This window comes from Acipenser ruthenus, chromosome 42, assembly GCF_902713425.1.
Source record: "Acipenser ruthenus chromosome 42, fAciRut3.2 maternal haplotype, whole genome shotgun sequence".
In the NCBI taxonomy this organism is placed as follows: domain Eukaryota; kingdom Metazoa; phylum Chordata; class Actinopteri; order Acipenseriformes; family Acipenseridae; genus Acipenser; species Acipenser ruthenus.
In genome coordinates this window covers 8,339,489-8,360,974 of record NC_081230.1, presented here as the reverse complement: position 1 = coordinate 8,360,974, position 21,486 = coordinate 8,339,489, and the positions used below count along the sequence as shown (strand labels likewise).

Below are 21,486 nucleotides of genomic sequence, written 5' to 3'. Positions count from 1 at the left end.
CCATCACCATGTGGCTGTGCAAACGGTGACCATCTTGGTTTCAGGCTGTCCCTTCACCAAGATGGCCACCAGCCACCAAACTCTCACATTATTATTTGTTTATTTAGCAGACGCCTTTATCCAAGGTGACTGTGTGAACTATGTATCAGCTGCAGAGTCACTTACAATTACATCTCACCCGAAAGACGGAGCACAAGGAGGTTAAGTGACTTGCTTAGGGTCACACAATGAGGCAGTGGCTGAGGTGGGATTTGAACCAGGGACCTCGTGGTTACAAGCCCTTTTCTTTAACCACTGGACCACCCACACAAACACACATGCACCCCCATGTGCAGAGCCTATGCTGTCACAAATGGCACATCATAATCTAGTACGCTAAAAAGGACAGCGGTGATTCCATAAGGAAATGGCGCCTCCAACCACTGATAAACACAGAGCTTGCATGTCTTCTTGGTAGATCACCATTTAAACAGCGCTCAAGGGAGACAAGTAAGTTCCAAGAGGGAGGTCCAATGTGTCTTTCATTTTACTGAGGACCCCTACAGGCATATAGTAAGTGTAGCACTTCACCTGACTACAAACGTACCAGTATTGGCATGTTCATAGGACTCTGTAAGGTTACCATTAGACTCCATGTACACTAGGACAGTTTGGGACACTTCAGACTTTTCAACTCACATCGCAATGCATTCTGGTATGTTTTACCTGTCTCAGGTACCTTTCATAGCAGGACCACACTTACCAGAATGCATTGGGTGTGAGCTGAAAAGCCTGAACTGTCCTTGTGTACATGGACTCTGTGGCCATTGTTTAAAAGTGTTGAAAGTGATTTACAGACTCCTGTATTGACAACAAATATGAATACAGCGAACACACTTACATGTTTTAGAGAAGAAATCCAATCTACCTTCCTGTTATGAGCATTAGCAGTTTTAGCACTGATCCCCCATTTGCATTGTATTGAAGCTTGTTTTCTCTTATAAAAGTTTCCCTCAGTAAAGTAGCAGTTTTCCCATACGTTCCCCAAGACTACACTATACATTTACCATAGTTTACCATGGTTTTAAATTTCCTTTACCATGCCTCTCTGGGATTTACAATGCTTACATATGCTTTTCCATATTTTCACTATGCTTTATTTCACTTTGCTATGCTTTTATTATGGGAAACTTAAAAGGCTTATTCTTTACAAAGTTAATAGCAGAACTGGTGAGCAGTTAAGAGTCTGGAATTGGAACAAGTACGTACTGGCCTCTTACTGGGCACTGAGCAGAGATATACAATACCAGACAAGTTTAGGACTGAGACCTAATTTAAAACAAAAAACTATACAAACATAATCTAGATATTTTATTTAACATCATGTAATCAAAGAAACTACAAAATGATATTGCAAAAGTTTACCGGAAGCCATAATAGTAGTACTGTATTTTCTTTTCAATTTCTCAGTTTTTCGTTAAGAATATGGAAAACTAGAAAGTGGTATGTAATTCAATATGTTAACATAACATCATTCAGCAGGTTTCATTCAACTTCATGAAGCAAAATTTATTTATTTATTTTATAGAGCGATGCAAAACTTTTGGATATAGCTGTAGTTTACCATGGTTTACTGGATTATCCACCAATAGCCAAGATGATATCACTAGATCTTCACTTTTGAAATGAACTGGATTTGAAATCCAGGACTCCAGAGGTTAAATGTTTGCACCACTATTGTAGCACTTAAACCAGATCCTTCAAAGAAGAAATATCAAACATCCATCCACTATCTCCAGTAGTAAAATTATGTCCCAGTATGCTGCTAATTTCTAGGTTCTATGTGAAAGACCATGTTATACAACACAACAGGTAGTTCCTGCAGTGTAGAAACTCAAAGCCCAGTTTTCATTTTAAAGGACAATTTATCAGAGAAGCAGAACACTGACTGTCCAGTTTGTTTGCCTTCCCCTCCCCACCCAAAGGCAGTGTGATCTGGAGGAACACATTCTTCGCCTTCAAAACAGCTTGTTGCTCTTTGAGCCAAATAGGCTTTTCTCACTTCAACTGCAGCAGTAGGAGGTTATAAATGACATCTTCAATTCCTTTAGAATGCAGCACCTGGTTGAATAAAGGGTGGGGTGCATTAGACACAATCAGAGCCAGGCTCATAGGGCACACCCAACAGTGAGGGGAGGAATTCAAGCTTTCCTTTTACATATCATAATTATTAGTTCACATACTGTTGCTTTTTATCTAATAAGCTCCTTTTGTAAAAACCAGGAGCATGCATACAAATTAGGAATCAAATATGCTAAGTTTTTACAAACATAAATGCTATTAAATGTCGGTGAAAACCGCTGCCTGGGGTGTATAAAATGTTTGCTTGTCAGTGTATGCCTGTATTTGACTTTTGCAGTTGCTGTGTATTTCTTTTATTATTATATATTTCTTAGCAGACGCCCTTATCCAGGGCAACTTACAATTGTTACAAGATATCACTTTTTTTTTTTTTTTTTTTACATACTCATTTATACAGTTGGGTTTTTACTGGAGCAATCTAGGTAAAGTACCTTGCTCAAGGGTACAGCAGCAGTGTCCCCCCACCTGGGATTGAACCCACAACCCTCCGGTCAAGAGTCCAGAGCTCTTTTAAACCCACTTCAATCGGGAACCTGTCCTAAGTAAAGAATGGATCGACTCACTTATTAAAAGTGTACCGCAAAAAACAACTACTGCTACTACCACATAACCTGCTCTCTCCCTCCCCCCACTAGCTCTCTTGTCTGGGTGTGCCCAGGTCGATCAGCTTACAATAATTCCACTCTGCTGATACCTGTCAGACAGGATGGGTGGGCCTTCAGCTGGGAGAGGGAGTGGGAGGGAGCCATGGAGAAGCTGGGTACCGCCTCCCCCATACCCTGTAGTTCAGGAAGGCTTTAAAAAGCCAAGCCTCAGCTTCTGCTTCTTCAGAGAGATTGAATCTCCTTCTTGATCCGCTCACTGACTCTTCACTTTCTCTAGCTCTCTGTTTCTCTCTTCATGCCAGCTTGCACTAGTTTGACAAACTAAAAGAAAAAACTAGAACCAAAGATGACTTCCACCATTCGTATGACCACGACCAAGAGCAGCTCTGGAGGCTCCGGAGGCTTCAAAGGATCAGGAGTGAGCTTCAGAAGCAGCAGCGGTGGCGGTGGCGGTGGCGTTGGCTTTGGAAGCCGTTCCTTGATCATGCCAAGCCGGTCCAGGATGAGCGTCGTGTCCTCATCGTTCGGCGGTGGTCGTGCTGGTGGTGGCGGTATGGGATATGGAGGTGGAGCCAGCTTCAGCTCCATGTCAAGCTACGGCGGCATGGGTGGTGGTGGCGGCGGCTTTGGCGGAGGGTATGGTGGCGGCATGGGGATGGGTGGCGGCATGGGGATGGGTGGCGGCCTGGGGATGGGTGGTGGTTTCGGTGGCGGACACGGTGGCGGTTTCGGTGGCGGAGGTTTCGGTGGCGGCATGGGCGCCCCCATCACCGCAGTGACCGTCAACCAAAGCCTATTGGCCCCCCTCAACTTGGAGATCGACCCCAACATCCAGGTGATCCGCTCCCAGGAGAAGGAGCAGATCAAGGGCCTCAACAACCGCTTCGCCTCCTTCATCGACAAGGTGAGTGCGGGTCCCTGTTTTGTGATGTGCTGTGGAGCTGGTGCCAGGGGTGGAGAAGTAATCACTTAGAATTGTAAAGGGGTACAACTGTTTGTCAAGCAGACTAGAAGTTGTTAGTCAAGCAGACTACAAGCAAAAGTTTATCTATTTGAGTTTGAGTTTTTTAAAGTGGTGGCAGTGCTGGTCCCAGGAGATGTTATAAGAGACCATATGCAGGGTAAGGATGTAAAGGGAAAAACAAGATTCCAATCAGGGTTGATTGTAACTGGCTTCTGTATGGCTATGTAGACGCGAACAAGTTAGGTGTGATTGAAAAATTTAACAAACTTCTAAAACGTTAAATTGTAACATGCAAGCCCTTTTAAAAGTTGACTGCAGTAAGTTAAATACATAGCATACAGTAAAAAAAAAACATATTCACAGAACAAGCATGCAAAATCATATCAAATGACTTTGGTATAATTGTAACCAGGTACAGCTGTTCAAATGCATACTAGCTGTAAATGTTCATTTGCTTTCAGAATGTGTGTCAAATTAAAAGGTGCATTCGATTTTATAATCCTGCTGATCTTAGATTACATTAAAAAGGGAAGGCTTCACTAGATTCTTTATTACCTTTTTATTGCACAGAGAACTGAGCTCACAGCACTAAAATTTTAATCTGCGGTGTTGCATGTCAAAAGGATCAAATTCGAGTTTACCAATGCTAGCTAGACAGCCATTGTTAGTATTTGTTTAGCCCTCAGATGGAACTTCAGGCATGCTTTTACAGATAGGCGTTGCTGTAAGTCCAAAGTGTGAGAAAATCAGGATTCTTACAACAGTCGTGCATAAAAGACTTGCTGCAGCAAGTAAACGTTAACATTCATTCAACGAGCCCCACCTAAAGATAATTCTGCTCAAGCTACAGCCATGTTTTAAAAAAAACTTGGTTCATTCAGCCTGGGGCAAACCTCACTGTGACAACGCCCTTCATTAAAGAGAGAGTCAGCTATCCCAAAACAGATGTTCAATTTATTAAAACGTTAAAATGTTGCATGGATAAGTTTTTATAACTTAAAAGAAAATATATAGTGACTGTAATATGCATTCCAGTGCATATTATAATGAAGTATTGCATCTTATTTTTTTTGTATTCAGGTTACAGTTTAATTCCCTCAGCAAACTGCAATGAGAAGAGGGTGTGGCAAGGCAAAGTTTGAATGCCAAAACAGGTGTTGCACTGTATTTCAAGTGTAATGCAATTGTATCAGTCAGTTATAATGTTATCGTGTTTTATAATAAAAAAAGGAAAAAAAAAGAAAAATGGCAAAGTAAAAGACAATTTGCACTTGCATCCAACTCTAATGTCTGCATTCCCCTCCTTCCTCATGGCCAGGCGTGTTTCTGACCTGATTTGCTTGCCCTTCCCTGTTTATAGGTCCGTTTTCTGGAGCAGCAGAACAAGATGCTGGAGACCAAGTGGAATCTAATGCAGGGACAGACCACCACCAAGTCCAACATCAACGCCATGTTCGAGGCGTACATCGCCAACCTGCGCAGGCAGCTCGACTCCCTGGGCAATGACAAGATGAAGCTGGAGAGCGATCTGTCTAATATGCAGAACATGGTGGAGGACTTCAAAAACAAGTGAGTCCAAGAAACCATACTCCCTGTCCGCCCCACCTTGTTTACAAGTCATCTTAAATAAACTTGCATGCAGAACTGACCGCGCCATCTTGTGTTATATTCCACTCACAGCACTCTGAGAATCACTTCTTTAGGGCAATGCTTTCCTTTAACCTCAATCAAAAGACGTAAGGCCAAGAGCCAATACAGGCAAACAAAGTACCCTTATCAATATCCTCAGCAGTTTCCAAAACTAATAATCTTGACCCTACCAGATTTTTGGACTGAACTAAACAAACATCTTCATCTACAGATACGAGGATGAAATCAACAAGCGTGCCAGTGTGGAGAACGAATTCGTCCTGCTGAAGAAGGTAAATATCTAAGCGCAGTGGGATTGAACACACACACACACACACACTGAAAAACACCCCACAGAATGATTCTCACTGTCCCACAGAACGGTATGTTTGATTGCATTGAATGCAGTCGTGGTACTAAGTCTTTTCTTGTATTCCTCTCTCTGTTTGTAGGATGTTGATGGTGCTTACATGAACAAGGTTGAGCTGGAAGCCAAGGTCGATGCGCTCCAGGATGAGATTAACTTCCTCAGGGCCATCTACGAAGAGGTAAAACCCAACTCGGATCCCAACATAATCATAGCCTACTGCCCAGAAGAAACTCTAGCCAGTAGACCCATGAGCAGACCACTACGAGCAATGGAAAAACAAACACAAATACAATGCAAGACACATTTATTTTTATATAGCGCCCTTCACGCCACGGAACAACAAAAAGCTCCAGTTGATTTAAGATGACTTTTTGGAACAACTAAAATGGTATTGGACAGTGAACCTATAACGGTAGCACACTATCTGTCTGTTACATATATGGTACCATGATTCTGTAGTCCAATGGGATCACCAGAAGTGTTTATTTGGTCACAATGATACCATTGGCACTGTGGTGCCATTCTACCAATGCCTCACACCATCATATCTTTCTCTTTCAATCGTACAGAACCATTGCAATGCCAATGCAGTGCCACAACGGCATTGCTAATGAAGAAGCTTAAAACTAAATGGCGTTGAACATCTTTTATACTTTGATGACGATTCCCAAGCAATCGATCCTCAGTTTGAAAACAAAGAGGCAGAGTTTTGCTAACATCTCGTCCTGTGTGCTGTTTTTGTTTCTTTGCAGGAGCTTCGCGAGATGCAGTCCCAGATCAAGGACACCTCGGTGGTGTTGGAGATGGACAACAGCCGTAACCTGGACATGGACTCCATCGTGGCCGAAGTGCGCGCTCAGTACGAGGACATCGCTGCCAAGAGCCGTGCCGAGGCTGAGAGCTGGTACAAGCAGAAGGTGAGCAGAGAGCAGGCTATCGCTATGTGGAAATCCCACATATGTGCAACACGTGGAAACGTATAATTATACATACTAAATATACTAATATATTCCCTCATATATCAATATATTAAATATCTATCTGTCTATATATAATAAAAATATTGATATCTTTTTCAGCAAAAGTCTCTATAACTAGTCTGTATTTCTCTTAGCACAGTATATGTACAGGATTCAATAAGATCAGCCTTGCCCTAGGTGAAAGCATGCATCACAGTTTGTTGTGTTTGGCACCTAACGATGAAAGTATTCATTAATATGTGAAATATATATGCATATATAATTGAATCCTGTTCTTTTCTCTCTGTCCCGCAGTACGAGGAGATGTCCACCTCCGCCGGACAGTACGGTGATGACCTGCGCAACACCAAATCTGAGATCGCCGAACTGAACCGCATGATCAGCAGACTGACCTCTGAGATTGAATCTGTTAAGGGCCAGGTGAGAGTCAGGGACAAGGACCCACCCAATGGGGTCTGCTGCAGCCATGCATGAATGCTCTTCCTGGGAGGGAAGATGCAGATCCCTTGAACTCTTCAATCTGTCCTGATACTTAAATGTATTAAGGCTATATTCGTTGAGGCTGCATTCTTTTTTTGATTGAATCTCATCCAGTCTAGTCTTAAGACATCGAAATAACTGCCATGGCACTACAACATTTTAAAAAAGATTTTAAGATTACTTGTCTGAGATTATTTATGTGTTTATTAGAAAATATGTTTTTCGGATTGGTCCACATCCGTTCACATTGCGTCACAGTTGCAGTGTACTTTCCGTGAGGGTATCTCATCCAGTACTAATGATCCTTTCTGTTCAACAGCGCGGAAACCTGGAGGCTCAGATCGCTGAGGCAGAGGAGCGCGGGGAGCTGGCAGTGAAAGACGCCAAGGCCCGTATTGCAGATCTGGAGGCCGCTCTCCAGAAAGCCAAACAGGACATGGCCCGCCAGGTCCGGGAGTACCAGGAGCTGATGAACGTCAAGCTGGCCCTGGATATTGAGATCGCCACCTACAGGAAACTCCTGGAAGGAGAGGAGAGCAGGTAAGGAAATGTCCAAACCTTATCTAAACAAGCACAGTGTGGGTTTCTGGGGGTCCGGTGACCCCACAGTAAATTGAAGCGAAATGTAACGCCACAAATAATTACCTGTTGGGACTTTATGAACCATTTATTAGTCCTCCAGACTTGTACATGTATATCCCGTCTTGTTGCTGTTTAGGAAGGCAATATTTGTATCTTTTATCTAAGCTTTGGATTTTCATTTTCTCCCCAGAATCAGCTCAGGCGGTGGAGCAGTCACAGTACACATGCAGCAGAGTGTATCTTCATCTGGTAAGAAAATGTTTCTTTAAATCATAACAATAAATTAATAACAACATTTTTTAAAAAACTGCAGTGGTAGAATAAGTAGTAATTCTAGTACAAATCTTGTGATTAACATTTAGAAGTCTGGACATTGAGAAGGAGTGAAACGTTTTTTTTAAGTTTCTTTTAGATTAGCGGGGGTTGGACACATAGGGCATAGCCTATTAATATGACAAAGAAAAAACCTCCTGCTCCCTAAATTACTGATCTGAACCAATTTAAGCTCCTTCCACGTTATTATGAGTTCATTATTTAGTGATACCTATAAAAGCTGGAGGACTCTGGATTTGTGTGCACACCAGTTCTACAGTGTGTGGTCTGGTCTCCTGTTGACCCCTCTCTCTGTCTCAGGAGGCGGATTCGGAATGGGAGGAGGCGGCGGCGGATACGGCATGGGAGGAGGAATGGGAGGAGGAATGGGAGGAGGAATGGGAGGAGGCGGCGGTGGATTCGGAATGGGAGGAGGAGGCGGCGGCGGTGGATTCGGAATGGGAGGAGGAATGGGAGGAGGAATGGGAGGAGGCTCTATGAGTGGTGGAGGATACGGAGGCTTTAGCGGCGGCAGCAGCGGCGGTGGTGGTGGCAGCAGCAAAGTGTCCTATTCACAATCCTCCACGACCAAGACCAAGCGCTACTAAAACCGTCTACCCCCCCCCCCCCTTCGAGAACGGGTTTCGGCCTCTTCAGTTCACACGTTTCTCTCCAACAGACCACCAATCAGTCCGAACAGTCTAGTACCCCTTTAGAACCCTCTCCCTGACCCCCCCATTCCTATCTCTCTATCCCCTCATCTTTCTATCGGTCCTGTTCTCGATCAGTTGGCGCCTCAGTCAACTATCTTGTTTTTTTTTTTTTTTGGAAAAGCGAAACTCTAACATCCAAAGAAATATGTTGCAAATGTTTGTGTTGGGGATGGATGGGGGTGGGGGGTTCTCCGTTTTTAATGTTCTGTATTGGGCTTCTTCTGTCGCCCCACCCCCCCAGTAAACCTCAAATTGCCTGTCTTATGCTTGTCTGCCAGTCAGTCTGTCCCTATCGATCAAGCAAGTAAGCATTCCTCCGGTCGAAAATGCAGTCAACTGCATAAGCTGCAGGGTCCATTATGCTACAGTGATACCTCTCGGCTTGAGGGGAGCTAAGTTAATATACTGTTATTTTAGCACTTGCACCTTCTAGAGACTCTTGTTAGAACAAGACTGTAAGGTGCAATAATTTACTGGGTGTGAATCTAAGAGGGGAAAAAGCACCAGGTTTGTACCACTAGCTATGGTACACAAGCTTAATGTATTCTTTAACCCTCAAGCACCAGAGGGGCAGGAAGCTTGGGTCAACTTGAAAGCCTTCTGTGTTTAAACCCCACACCCTGTTCTGGACATCACTGAGCACTGGAGCTTTAAAAGAATGAATTACAAAGCGAATTCATTTACACCAGCCCCCTTTCTAGGTAGTGGGTGTGGATACGGTTATAGTCCCCATTCCCAAGCAGAGTCTCTTGTGCAGAGAATGGGCATTAGCTGATGAGGTTTTGTCCCCACCACTCCTACCTTCCAGGGATCACTGAGTGTGAGCTCCACTTTCTAAGCAACCCGACCAGAGTTTAGAATGAAACAGATCGACAAACTGACTGACTGACTCTTTGTGGACAGATTGTATGAATGCATTTGGCTTTTGTAACAACATCTCTCCAATAAATCTGAGTTTCTAAATGAAGCTGATTTGAGTCTTGCCTATTTGTATATTCATTCATTTTCCTGTGCTTGAAAAATAAACACTTCCTCTAGGATTTACGGTAACACTACAAAGTTACAGCCGCAAATTCATAAGAATATCAATAGTTTTCAAACTATTTGAAAAAGAAGCACCACATATATAGCACTGTAGTTCATAGGAATTTGTAGCCATTATTTTGACTGCATAATTGATGATAATTCCATCTGAATTCCAGTAGAATAACCATTATTCCTGTGGTGTGCCGCTTGCATTTATTTGACAATTTAAAGTAGGTTTTCTTAAATAGAAAAACATACAAAAAATACTTAGCATGTGGCCAGGGCCACTGGGGGAGTTACAGATCTTATATAAGACCCCATAGTGAGTTGCAGTACGACTGTGTATTGCATTGCACTTGGTACAGGCTAGTTCCAATGTAAGATAGTTATACACTGTGTGATGTTCGTTGTGTCTGTCTAGTGCAGTATTCGGGGGCTCCGTACACAAAAACAACTCCACAGTTTAGTTTCAGGAACAAAGAAAGTCTGGTTTTATTCAAAAACGTAACAAATAAAAGACCATAAAGTACAAACTATAAATGTTCATTCTCCCTTTTATACCATGTGTCCAGGGGCTGATTGATAATTCATTATTCAATCACCACCTGACAACATTCCACACTTTTCTCACATTCACAATAAAACAATTACACAATCAATCAATCACTCCCACATTTATACAATTAAAAAATTCCATCACCATGTGACTGTGCAAACGGTGACCATCTTGGTTTCAGGCTGTCCCTTCACCAAGATGGCCACCAGCCACCAAACTCTCACATTATTATTTGTTTATTTAGCAGACGCCTTTATCCAAGGTGACTGTGTGAACTATGTATCAGCTGCAGAGTCACTTAAATTACGTCTCACCCGAAAGACGGAGCACAAGGAGGTTAAGTGACTTGCTTAGGGTCACACAATGAGGCAGTAGCTGAGGTGGGATTTGAACCGGGGACCTCGTGGTTACAAGCCCTTTTCTTTAACCACTGGACCACCCACACAAACACGCATGCACCCCCATGTGCAGAGCCTATGCTGTCACAAATGGCACATCATAATCAAGTACGCTAAAAAGGACAGCGGTGGCTCCATAAGGAAATGGCGCCTCCAACCACTGATAAACACAGAGCTTGCATGTCTTCTTGGTAGATCACCATTTAAACAGCGCTCAAAGGAGACAAGTAAGTTCCAAGAGGGAGGTCCAATGTGTCTTTCATTTTACTGAGGACCCATACAGGCATATAGTAAGTGTAGCACTTCACCTGACTACAAACGTACCAGTATTGGCATGTTCATAGGACTCTGTAAGGTTACCATTAGACTCCATGTACACGAGGACAGTTTGGGACACTTCAGACTTTTCAACTCACATCGCAATGCATTCTGGTATGTTTTACCTGTCTCAGGTACCTTTCATAGCAGGACCACACTTACCAGAATGCATTGGGTGTGAGTTGAAAAGCCTGAACTGTCCTAGTGTACATGGACTCTGTGGCCATTGTTTAAAAGTGTTGAAAGTGATTTACAGACTCCTGTATTGACAACAAATATGAATACAGCGAACACACTTACATGTTTTAGAGAAGAAATCCAATCTACCTTCCTGTTATGAGCATTAGCAGTTTTAGCACTGATCCCCCATTTGTATTGTATTGAAGCTTGTTTTCTTCCTCGCTGGTTTGTTTTCTCTTATAAAAGTTTCCCTCAGTAAAGTAGCAGTTTTCCCATACGTTCCCCAAGACTACACTATACATTTACCATAGTTTACCATGGTTTTAAATTTCCTTTACCATGCCTCTCTGGGATTTACAATGCTTACATATGCTTTTCCATATTTTCACTATGCTTTATTTCACTTTGCTATGCTTTTATTATGGGAAACTTAAAAGGCTTATTCTTTACAAAGTTAATAGCAGAACTGGTGAGCAGTTAAGAGTCTGGAATTGGAACAAGTACGTACTGGCCTCTTACTGGGCACTGAGCAGAGATATACAATACCAGACAAGTTTAGGACTGAGACCTAATTTAAAACAAAAAACTATACGAACATAATCTAGATATTTTATTTAACATCATGTAATCAAAGAAACTACAAAATGATATTGCAAAAGTTTACCGGAAGCCATAATAGTAGTACTGTATTTTCTTTTCAATTTCTCAGTTTTTTGTTAAGAATATGGAAAACTAGAAAGTGGTATGTAATTCAATATGTTAAGATAACATCATTCAGCAGGTTTCATTCAACTTCATGAAGCAAAATTTATTTATTTATTTTATAGAGCGATGCCAAACTTTTGGATATAGCTGTAGTTTACCATGGTTTACTGGATTATCCACCAATAGCCAAGCTGATATCACTAGATCTTCACTTTTGAAATGAACTGGATTTGAAATCCAGGACTCCAGAGGTTAAATGTTTGCACCACTATTGTAGCACTTAAACCAGATCCTTCAAAGAAGAAATATCAAACATCCATCCACTATCTCCACTAGTAAAATTATGTCCCAGTATGCCGCTAATTTCTAGGTTCTATGTGAAAGACCATGTTATACAACACAACAGGTAGTTCCTGCAGTGTAGAAACTCAAAGCCCAGTTTTCATTTTAAAGGGCAATTTATCAGAGAAGCAGAACACTGACTGTCCAGTTTGTTTGCCTTCCCCTCCCCACCCAAAGGCAGTGTGATCTGGAGGAACACATTCTTCGCCTTGAAAACAGCTTGTTGCTCTTTGAGCCAAATAGGCTTTTCTCACTTCAACTGCAGCAGTAGGAGGTTATAAATGACATCATCAATTCCTTTAGAATGCAGCACCTGGTTGAATAAAGGGTGGGGTGCATTAGACACAATCAGAGCCAGGCTCATAGGCCACACCCAACAGTGAGGGGAGAAATTCAAGCTTTCCTTTTACATATCATAATTATTAGTTCACATACTGTTGCTTTTTATCTAATAAGCTCCTTTTGTAAAAACCAGGAGCATGCATACAAATTAGGAATCAAATATGCTAAAAAATGCTATTAAATGTCGGTGAAAACCGCTGCCTGGGGTGTATAAAATGTTTGCTTGTCAGTGTATGCCTGTATTTGACTTTTGCAGTTGCTGTGTATTTCTTTTATTATTATATATTTCTTAGCAGACGCCCTTATCCAGGGCAACTTACAATTGTTACAAGATATCACTTTTTTTTTTTTTTTTTTTACATACTCATTTATACAGTTGGGTTTTTACTGGAGCAATCTAGGTAAAGTACCTTGCTCAAGGGTACAGCAGCAGTGTCCCCCCACCTGGGATTGAACCCACAACCCTCCGGTCAAGAGTCCAGAGCTCTTTTAAACCCACTTCAATCGGGAACCTGTCCTAAGTAAAGAATGGATCGACTCACTTATTAAAAGTGTACCGCAAAAAACAACTACTGCTACTACCACATAACCTGCTCTCTCCCTCCCCCCACTAGCTCTCTTGTCTGGGTGTGCCCAGGTCGATCAGCTTACAATAATTCCACTCTGCTGATACCTGTCAGACAGGATGGGTGGGCCTTCAGCTGGGAGAGGGAGTGGGAGGGAGCCATGGAGAAGCAGGGTACCGCCTCCCCCATACCCTGTAGTTCAGGAAGGCTTTAAAAAGCCAAGCCTCAGCTTCTGCTTCTTCAGAGAGACTGATTCTCCTTCTTGATCCGCTCACTGACTCTTCACTTTCTCTAGCTCTCTGTTTCTCTCTTCATGCCAGCTTGCACTAGTTTGACAAACTAAAAGAAAACACTAGAACCAAAGATGACTTCCACCATTCGTATGACCACGACCAAGAGCAGCTCTGGAGGCTCTGGAGGCTCCGGAGGCTTCAAAGGATCAGGAGTGAGCTTCAGAAGCAGCAGCGGTGGCGGTGGCGTTGGCTTTGGAAGCCGTTCCTTGATCATGCCAAGCCGGTCCAGGATGAGCGTCGTGTCCTCATCGTTCGGCGGTGGTCGTGCTGGTGGTGGTGGTGGCGGATATGGAGGTGGAGCCAGCTTCAGCTCCATGTCAAGCTACGGCGGCATGGGTGGTGGTGGCGGCGGCTTTGGCGGAGGGTATGGTGGCGGCATGGGGATGGGTGGCGGCATGGGGATGGGTGGTGGTTTCGGTGGCGGACACGGTGGCGGTTTCGGTGGCGGAGGTTTCGGTGGCGGCATGGGCGCCCCCATCACCGCAGTGACCGTCAACCAAAGCCTACTGGCCCCCCTCAACTTGGAGATCGACCCCAACATCCAGGTGATCCGCTCCCAGGAGAAGGAGCAGATCAAGGGCCTCAACAACCGCTTCGCCTCCTTCATCGACAAGGTGAGTGCGGGTCCCTGTTTTGTGATGTGCTGTGGAGCTGGTGCCAGGGGTGGAGAAGTAATCACTTAGAATTGTAAAGGGGTACAACTGTTTGTCAAGCAGACTAGAAGTTGTTAGTCAAGCAGACTACAAGCAAAAGTTTATCTATTTGAGTTTGAGTTTTTTAAAGTGGTGGCAGTGCTGGTCCCAGGAGATGTTATAAGAGACCATATGCAGGGTAAGGATGTAAAGGGAAAAACAAGATTCCAATCAGGGTTGATTGTAACTGGCTTCTGTATGGCTATGTAGACGCGAACAAGTTAGGTGTGATTGAAAAATTTAACAAACTTCTAAAACGTTAAATTGTAACATGCAAGCCCTTTTAAAAGTTGACTGCAGTAAGTTAAATACATAGCATACAGTAAAAAAAAAACATATTCACAGAACAAGCATGCAAAATCATATCAAATGACTTTGGTATAATTGTAACCAGGTACAGCTGTTCAAATGCATACTAGCTGTAAATGTTCATTTGCTTTCAGAATGTGTGTCAAATTAAAAGGTGCATTCGATTTTATAATCCTGCTGATCTTAGATTACATTAAAAAGGGAAGGCTTCACTAGATTCTTTATTACCTTTTTATTGCACAGAGAACTGAGCTCACAGCACTAAAATTTTAATCTGCGGTGTTGCATGTCAAAAGGATCAAATTCGAATTTACCAATGCTAGCTAGACAGCCATTGTTAGTATTTGTTTAGCCCTCAGATGGAACTTCAGGCATGCTTTTACAGATAGGCATTGCTGTAAGTCCAAAGTGTGAGAAAATCAGGATTCTTACAACAGTCGTGCATAAAAGACTTGCTGCAGCAAGTAAACGTTAACATTCATTCAACGAGCCCCACCTAAAGATAATTCTGCTCAAGCTACAGCCATGTTTTAAAAAAAACTTGGTTCATTCAGCCTGGGGCAAACCTCACTGTGACAACGCCCTTCATTAAAGAGAGAGTCAGCTATCCCAAACAGATGTTCAATTTATTAAAACGTTAAAATGTTGCATGGATAAGTTTTTATAACTTAAAAGAAAATATATAGTGACTGTAATATGCATTCCAGTGCATATTATAATGAAGTATTGCATCTTATTTTTTTTGTATTCAGGTTACAGTTTAATTCCCTCAGCAAACTGCAATGAGAAGAGGGTGTGGCAAGGCAAAGTTTGAATGCCAAAACAGGTGTTGCACTGTATTTCAAGTGTAATGCAATTGTATCAGTCAGTTATAATGTTATCGTGTTTTATAATAAAAAAAAGAAAAAAAAAGATAAATGGCAAAGTAAAAGAGAATTTGCACTTGCATCCAACTCTAATGTCTGCATTCCCCTCCTTCCTCATGGCCAGGCGCGTTTCTGACCTGATTTGCTTGCCCTTCCCTGTTTATAGGTCCGTTTTCTGGAGCAGCAGAACAAGATGCTGGAGACCAAGTGGAATCTAATGCAGGGACAGACCACCACCAAGTCCAACATCAACGCCATGTTCGAGGCGTACATCGCCAACCTGCGCAGGCAGCTCGACTCCCTGGGCAATGACAAGATGAAGCTGGAGAGCGATCTGTCTAATATGCAGAACATGGTGGAGGACTTCAAAAACAAGTGAGTCCAAGAAACCATACTCCCTGTCCGCCCCACCTTGTTTACAAGTCATCTTAAATAAACTTGCATGCAGAACTGACCGCGCCATCTTGTGTTATATTCCACTCACACCACTCTGAGAATCACTTCTTTAGGGCAATGCTTTCCTTTAACCTCAATCACAAGAACTAAGGCCAAGAGCCAATACAGGCAAACAAAGTACCCTTATCAATATCCTCAGCAGTTTCCAAAACTAATAATCTTGACCCTACCAGATTTTTGGACTGAACTAAACAAACATCTTCATCTACAGATACGAGGATGAAATCAACAAGCGTGCCAGTGTGGAGAACGAATTCGTCCTGCTGAAGAAGGTAAATATCTAAGCTCAGTGGGGTTGAACACACACACACACACACACACACACACACTGAAAAACACCCCACAGAATGATTCTCACTGTCCCACAGAACGGTATGTTTGATTGCATTGAATGCAGTCGTGGTACTAAGTCTTTTCTTGTATTCCTCTCTCTGTTTGTAGGATGTTGATGGTGCTTACATGAACAAGGTTGAGCTGGAAGCCAAGGTCGATGCGCTCCAGGATGAGATTAACTTCCTCAGGGCCATCTACGAAGAGGTAAAACCCAACTCGGATCCCAACATAATCATAGCCTACTGCCCAGAAGAAACTCTAGCCAGTAGACCCATGAGCAGACCACTACGAGCAATGGAAAAACAAACACAAATACAATGCAAGACACATTTATTTTTATATAGCGCCCTTCACGCCACGGAACAACAAAAAGCTCCAGTTGATTTAAGATGACTTTTTGGAACAACTAAAATGGTATTGGACAGTGAACCTATAACGGTAGCACACTATCTGTCTGTTACATATATGGTACCATGATTCTGTAGTCCAATGGGATCACCAGAAGTGTTTATTTGGTCACAATGATACCATTGGCACTGTGGTGCCATTCTACCAATGCCTCACACCATCATATCTTTCTCTTTCAATCGTACAGAACCATTGCAATGCCAATGCAGTGCCACAACGGCATTGCTAATGAAGAAGCTTAAAACTAAATGGCGTTGAACATCTTTTATACTTTGATGACGATTCCCAAGCAATCGATCCTCAGTTTGAAAACAAAGAGGCAGAGTTTTGCTAACATCTCGTCCTGTGTGCTGTTTTTGTTTCATTCCAGGAGCTTCGCGAGATGCAGTCCCAGATCAAGGACACCTCAGTGGTGTTGGAGATGGACAACAGCCGTAACCTGGACATGGACTCCATCGTGGCCGAAGTGCGCGCTCAGTACGAGGACATCGCTGCCAAGAGCCGTGCCGAGGCTGAGAGCTGGTACAAGCAGAAGGTGAGCAGAGAGCAGGCTATCGCTATGTGGAAATCCCATATAAGTGCAACATGTGGAAATGTATAATTATACATACTAAATATACTAATATATTCCCTCATATATCAATATATTAAATATCTATCTGTCTATATATAATAAAAATATTGATATATTTTTCAGCAAAAGTCTCTATAACTAGTCTGTATTTCTCTTAGCACAGTATATGTACAGGATTCAATAAGATCAGCCTTACCCTAGGTGAAAGCATGCATCACAGTTTGTTGTGTTTGGCACCTAACGATGAAAGTATTCATTAATATGTGAAATATATATGCATATATAATTGAATCCTGTTCTTTTCTCTCTGTCCCGCAGTACGAGGAGATGTCCACCTCCGCCGGACAGTACGGTGATGACCTGCGCAACACCAAATCTGAGATCGCCGAACTGAACCGCATGATCAGCAGACTGACCTCTGAGATTGAATCTGTTAAGGGCCAGGTGAGAGTCAGGGATAAGGACCCACCCAATGGGGTCTGCTGCAGCCATGCAGGAATGCTGTTCCTGGGAGGGCAGATGCAGATCCCTCGAACTCATCAATCTGTCCTGATACTTACTTAAATGTATTAAGGCTATATTCGTTGAGGCTGCATTCTTTTTTTGATTGAATCTCATCCAGTCTAGTCTTGAGACATCGAAATAACTGCCATGGCACTACAACATTTTAAAAAATATTTTAAGATTACTTGTCTGAGATTATTTATGTGTTTATTAGAAAATATGTTTTTCGGATTGGTCCACATCCGTTCACATTGCGTCACAGTTGCAGTGTACTTTCCGTGAGGGTTTCTCATCCAGTACTAATGATCCTTTCTGTTCAACAGCGCGGGAACCTGGAGGCTCAGATCGCTGAGGCAGAGGAGCGCGGGGAGCTGGCAGTGAAAGACGCCAAGGCCCGTATTGCAGATCTGGAGGCCGCTCTCCAGAAAGCCAAGCAGGACATGGCCCGCCAGGTCCGGGAGTACCAGGAGCTGATGAACGTCAAGCTGGCCCTGGATATTGAGATCGCTACCTACAGGAAACTCCTGGAAGGAGAGGAGAGCAGGTAAGGAAATGTCCAAACCTTATCTAAACAAGCACAGTGTGGGTTTCTGGGGGTCCGGTGACCCCACAGTAAATTGAAGTGAAATGTAACGCCACAAATAATTACCTGCTGGGACTTTATGAACCATTTATTAGTCCTCCAGACTTGTACATGTATATCCCGTCTTGTTGCTGTTTAGGAAGGCAATATTTGTATCTTTTATCTAAGCTTTGGATTTTCATTTTCTCCCCAGAATCAGCTCAGGCGGTGGAGCAGTCACAGTACACATGCAGCAGAGTGTATCTTCATCTGGTAAGAAAATGTTTCTTTAAATCATAATAATAATAATAATAATAATAAATCAATAACAATAATTTGATTTTAAAAAATGTAGAATAAGTAGTAAATCTAGTAAAAATCTTCTGATTAATGCTTAGCAGTCTGGACACTGAGAAGGAGTGAAACGTTTTTAAGCTTCTTTTAGATCAGCGGCGGTTGTTCACATAGGGCACAGCGTTAACTCCCATCTTTAATCATCTCCTATTTTTTGCATGGAGAAAAACGCCTATTAATATGACAATGCAAAAGCCTCCTGCTCCCTAAATTACTGATCTGAACTAATTTAAGCTCCTTCCAGGTTATTATGAGTTCATTATTTAGTGATACCTATAAAAGCTGGAGGACTCTGGATTTGTGTGCACACCAGTTCTACAGTGTGTGGTCTGGTCTCCTGTTGACCCCTCTCTCTGTCTCAGGAGGCGGATTCGGAATGGGAGGAGGCGGAGGCGGATACGGAATGGGAGGAGGCGGAGGCGGACACGGAATGGGAGGAGGAATGGGAGGAGGAGGCGGCGGTGGATTCGGAATGGGAGGAGGAATTGGAGGAGGAATGGGAGGAGGAATGGGAGGAGGATCAATGAGTGGTGGAGGATACGGAGGCTTTAGCGGCGGCAGCAGCGGCGGTGGTGGTGGCAGCAGCAAAGTGTCCTATTCACAATCCTCCGTGACCAAGTCCAAGCGCTACTAAAACCGTCGACCCCCCTCCCCCCCTTCGAGATCGGGTTTCGGCCTCTCCAGTTCACACGTTTCTCTCCAACAGAGCACCAATCAGTCCGAACAGTCTAGTACCCCTTTAGAACCCTCTCCCTGACCCCCCCATTCCTATCTCTCTATCCCCTCAAAGATCTTTCTATAGGTCCTGTTCTCTATCAGTTGGCGCCTGTGTCAACAATCTTGTATATTTTTTGGAAAAGCAAAACTCAAACATCCAAAGAAATATGTTGCAAATGTTTGTGTTGGGGATGGATGGGGGGAGTGTGGGGTGGGGGCTTCTCCTTTTTTAATGTTCTGTATTGTGCTTCTCTTTTGTCGCCTCTTTGTGGACAGATTGTATGAATGCAATCGGCTTTTCTAACATCATCTCTGCAATAAATCCGAGTTTCTAAATGAAGCTGATTTGTGTCTTGTCTATTTATTCATTCATTCATTTTCCTGTTCCTGGGAAAAAATAGTTCTAAGACCTGTACGGAAGCTGTCATTTATGTTTAAAGGTTTTTAAAAATATATAAATGAATACATAAAATCTTATGATTAAATTCAGGAAAGGTATCATAGCCCCCTCAAGCACTAGGATTTACGGGAACACTTTAAACTTACAGCCGCAAAGTCAATAATAAATTCATAATTAATTCAAGTGAAACACCACAGATACAGCATTGGAGTTCACAGGAATTTGCAGCCGTTATTTTGACTAAATAATAGATGCTAATTCCATCTGAATTCTAGCGGAATAACCATTATTCCTGTGGTGTGCCACTTGGGTTTATTATAGATCTGTGACAATTTTTAAAAGTAGGTGTTTTAAATAAAAAAAAAACTTAGATAGCATGTGGCCAGGGCCACTGGGGGAGTTACATATATTAGATAGGCCCCATAGAGTTGTAGTAAGACTGTGTATTGCATTGCACTTGGTACAGGCTAGTTCCAATGTAAGATTGTTATACACTGGCAAATAATAATCAAGAAGGATAAAAAGGACAGTGGCTTCCTGGTAGATCACCATTTAAATAGCACTCAAAAGGAGACAAGTAAGTTCCAAGAGGGAGGTCCAATGTGTCTTACAGCACTCTCATTTTACTGAGGACCCCTACAGGTATGGAGGAAGTGTAGTATGTCAACAGTACTGCAATGTTTTTTAAGGTGTAAGATTACCATATGACTCCATGTCCACGAGGACTGTTTAGAGCAGTTAAGGCTTTTCAATTCACAATGCATTCTGGTACGGTTTACCTTTCATGAATTATAGGGTTGAAAGAAACATCTGGCACTCTGCTGTGCACCACTGAAATAGTTATACAAGAATCAATTAGGGTTGTCATCTTTTCCACAGACCAAAACCCGAATTTAAATCAAGGGAAGTAATGTTAAAACTCTACAATGCATTAGTAAGACCTCACCTAGAATATTGTGTTCAGTTCTGGTCACCTCGTTACAAAAAGTATATTGCTGCTCTAGAAAGAGTGCAAAGAAGAGCAACCAGAATTATCCCGCGTTTAAAAGGCATGTCGTATGCAGACAGGCTAAAAGAATTGAATCTATTCAGTCTTGAACAAAGAAGACTACGCTGCGATCTGATTCAAACATTCAAAATCCTAAAAGGTATAGACAATGACAACCCGGGGGACTTCTTTGACTTGAAAAATGAAAAAAGGACCAGGGGTCATAAATGGAGATTAGATAAAGGGGCATTCAGAACAGAAAATAGGAGGCACTTTTTTACACAGAGAATTGTGAGGGTCTGGAACCAACTCCCCAGTAATGTTGTTGAAGCTGACACCCTGGAATCCTTCAAGAAGCTGCTTGATGAGATTCTGGGATCAATAATATACTAACAACCAAACGAACAAGATGGGCTGAATGGCCTCCTCTCGTTTGTAAACTTTCTTATGTTCTTATGTTCTTATACATTTCTCAGCCAGCCTAGCTCCATCAAAACTGCAGTATACTGTAATACAGTTTAATACAATGCCACCAGATCTCGGTACAAATAAAAAATCATGCAGTATACACAGTATTGTTCTGCTGATATTTCTAGCAATCAAACCTGCAAGCCAGAAAAATAGTAGCTAGATAATGTTAAATTTGAGGCTAATCTTACCTGAGGCAACTTTGCTGTGTAAAACTGAATAAAAATATTAACCCACATCTATGGTTAAACTTCTTCAAAGACAGATGTTAAAAAAAAAATAAATAAACACATTGTCAGATTACTACTGGTAATAGTTGTACAAAGATGTGTCACTCATTTAACAACTGACATGAAACACAAACTCCAAACAG

The 21,486-nt window shown here is 42.4% G+C and overlaps 2 protein-coding genes and 1 pseudogene across 2 annotated transcripts; 2 read left to right on the top strand and 1 right to left on the bottom strand.

The window, feature by feature from the left end:
• Positions 1–2,948: 2,948 nt before the first annotated feature.
• LOC117400891 (intermediate filament protein ON3-like) lies at positions 2,949–9,723 on the top strand. The gene is made up of 9 exons (XM_059011433.1): positions 2,949–3,630; positions 5,051–5,259; positions 5,552–5,612; positions 5,772–5,867; positions 6,442–6,606; positions 6,964–7,089; positions 7,469–7,689; positions 7,922–7,980; positions 8,365–9,723. Exons 1-9 carry the CDS (start codon positions 3,073–3,075, stop codon positions 8,649–8,651), a joined length of 1,782 nt encoding a protein of 593 aa, XP_058867416.1. The 5' UTR covers positions 2,949–3,072; the 3' UTR covers positions 8,652–9,723.
• The window catches only part of LOC131696761 (intermediate filament protein ON3-like), a 38,952-nt pseudogene continuing 26,377 nt past the window's right edge, over positions 8,912–21,486 (bottom strand).
• On the top strand, positions 13,424–19,597 carry LOC117400893 (keratin, type II cytoskeletal 8-like). Its single transcript, XM_059011434.1, has 9 exons — positions 13,424–14,096; positions 15,516–15,724; positions 16,017–16,077; positions 16,247–16,342; positions 16,917–17,081; positions 17,439–17,564; positions 17,948–18,168; positions 18,401–18,459; positions 18,903–19,597. The coding sequence occupies exons 1-9, from the start codon at positions 13,554–13,556 to the stop codon at positions 19,172–19,174; spliced, it is 1,752 nt and encodes a 583-aa protein (XP_058867417.1). The 5' UTR covers positions 13,424–13,553; the 3' UTR covers positions 19,175–19,597.

Coding starts and splice junctions, on each gene's coding strand:
- LOC117400893 (XM_059011434.1), top strand. CDS start 13,554: ATGACTTCCACCATTCGTATGACCACGACCAAGAGCAGCTCTGGAGGC. Junction 14,097..15,515: donor TCGCCTCCTTCATCGACAAG/GTGAGTGCGGGT, acceptor CCCTGTTTATAG/GTCCGTTTTCTGGAGCAGCA. Junction 15,725..16,016: donor GTGGAGGACTTCAAAAACAA/GTGAGTCCAAGA, acceptor CTTCATCTACAG/ATACGAGGATGAAATCAACA.
- LOC117400891 (XM_059011433.1), top strand. CDS start 3,073: ATGACTTCCACCATTCGTATGACCACGACCAAGAGCAGCTCTGGAGGC. Junction 3,631..5,050: donor TCGCCTCCTTCATCGACAAG/GTGAGTGCGGGT, acceptor CCCTGTTTATAG/GTCCGTTTTCTGGAGCAGCA. Junction 7,690..7,921: donor CTGGAAGGAGAGGAGAGCAG/GTAAGGAAATGT, acceptor TTTTCTCCCCAG/AATCAGCTCAGGCGGTGGAG.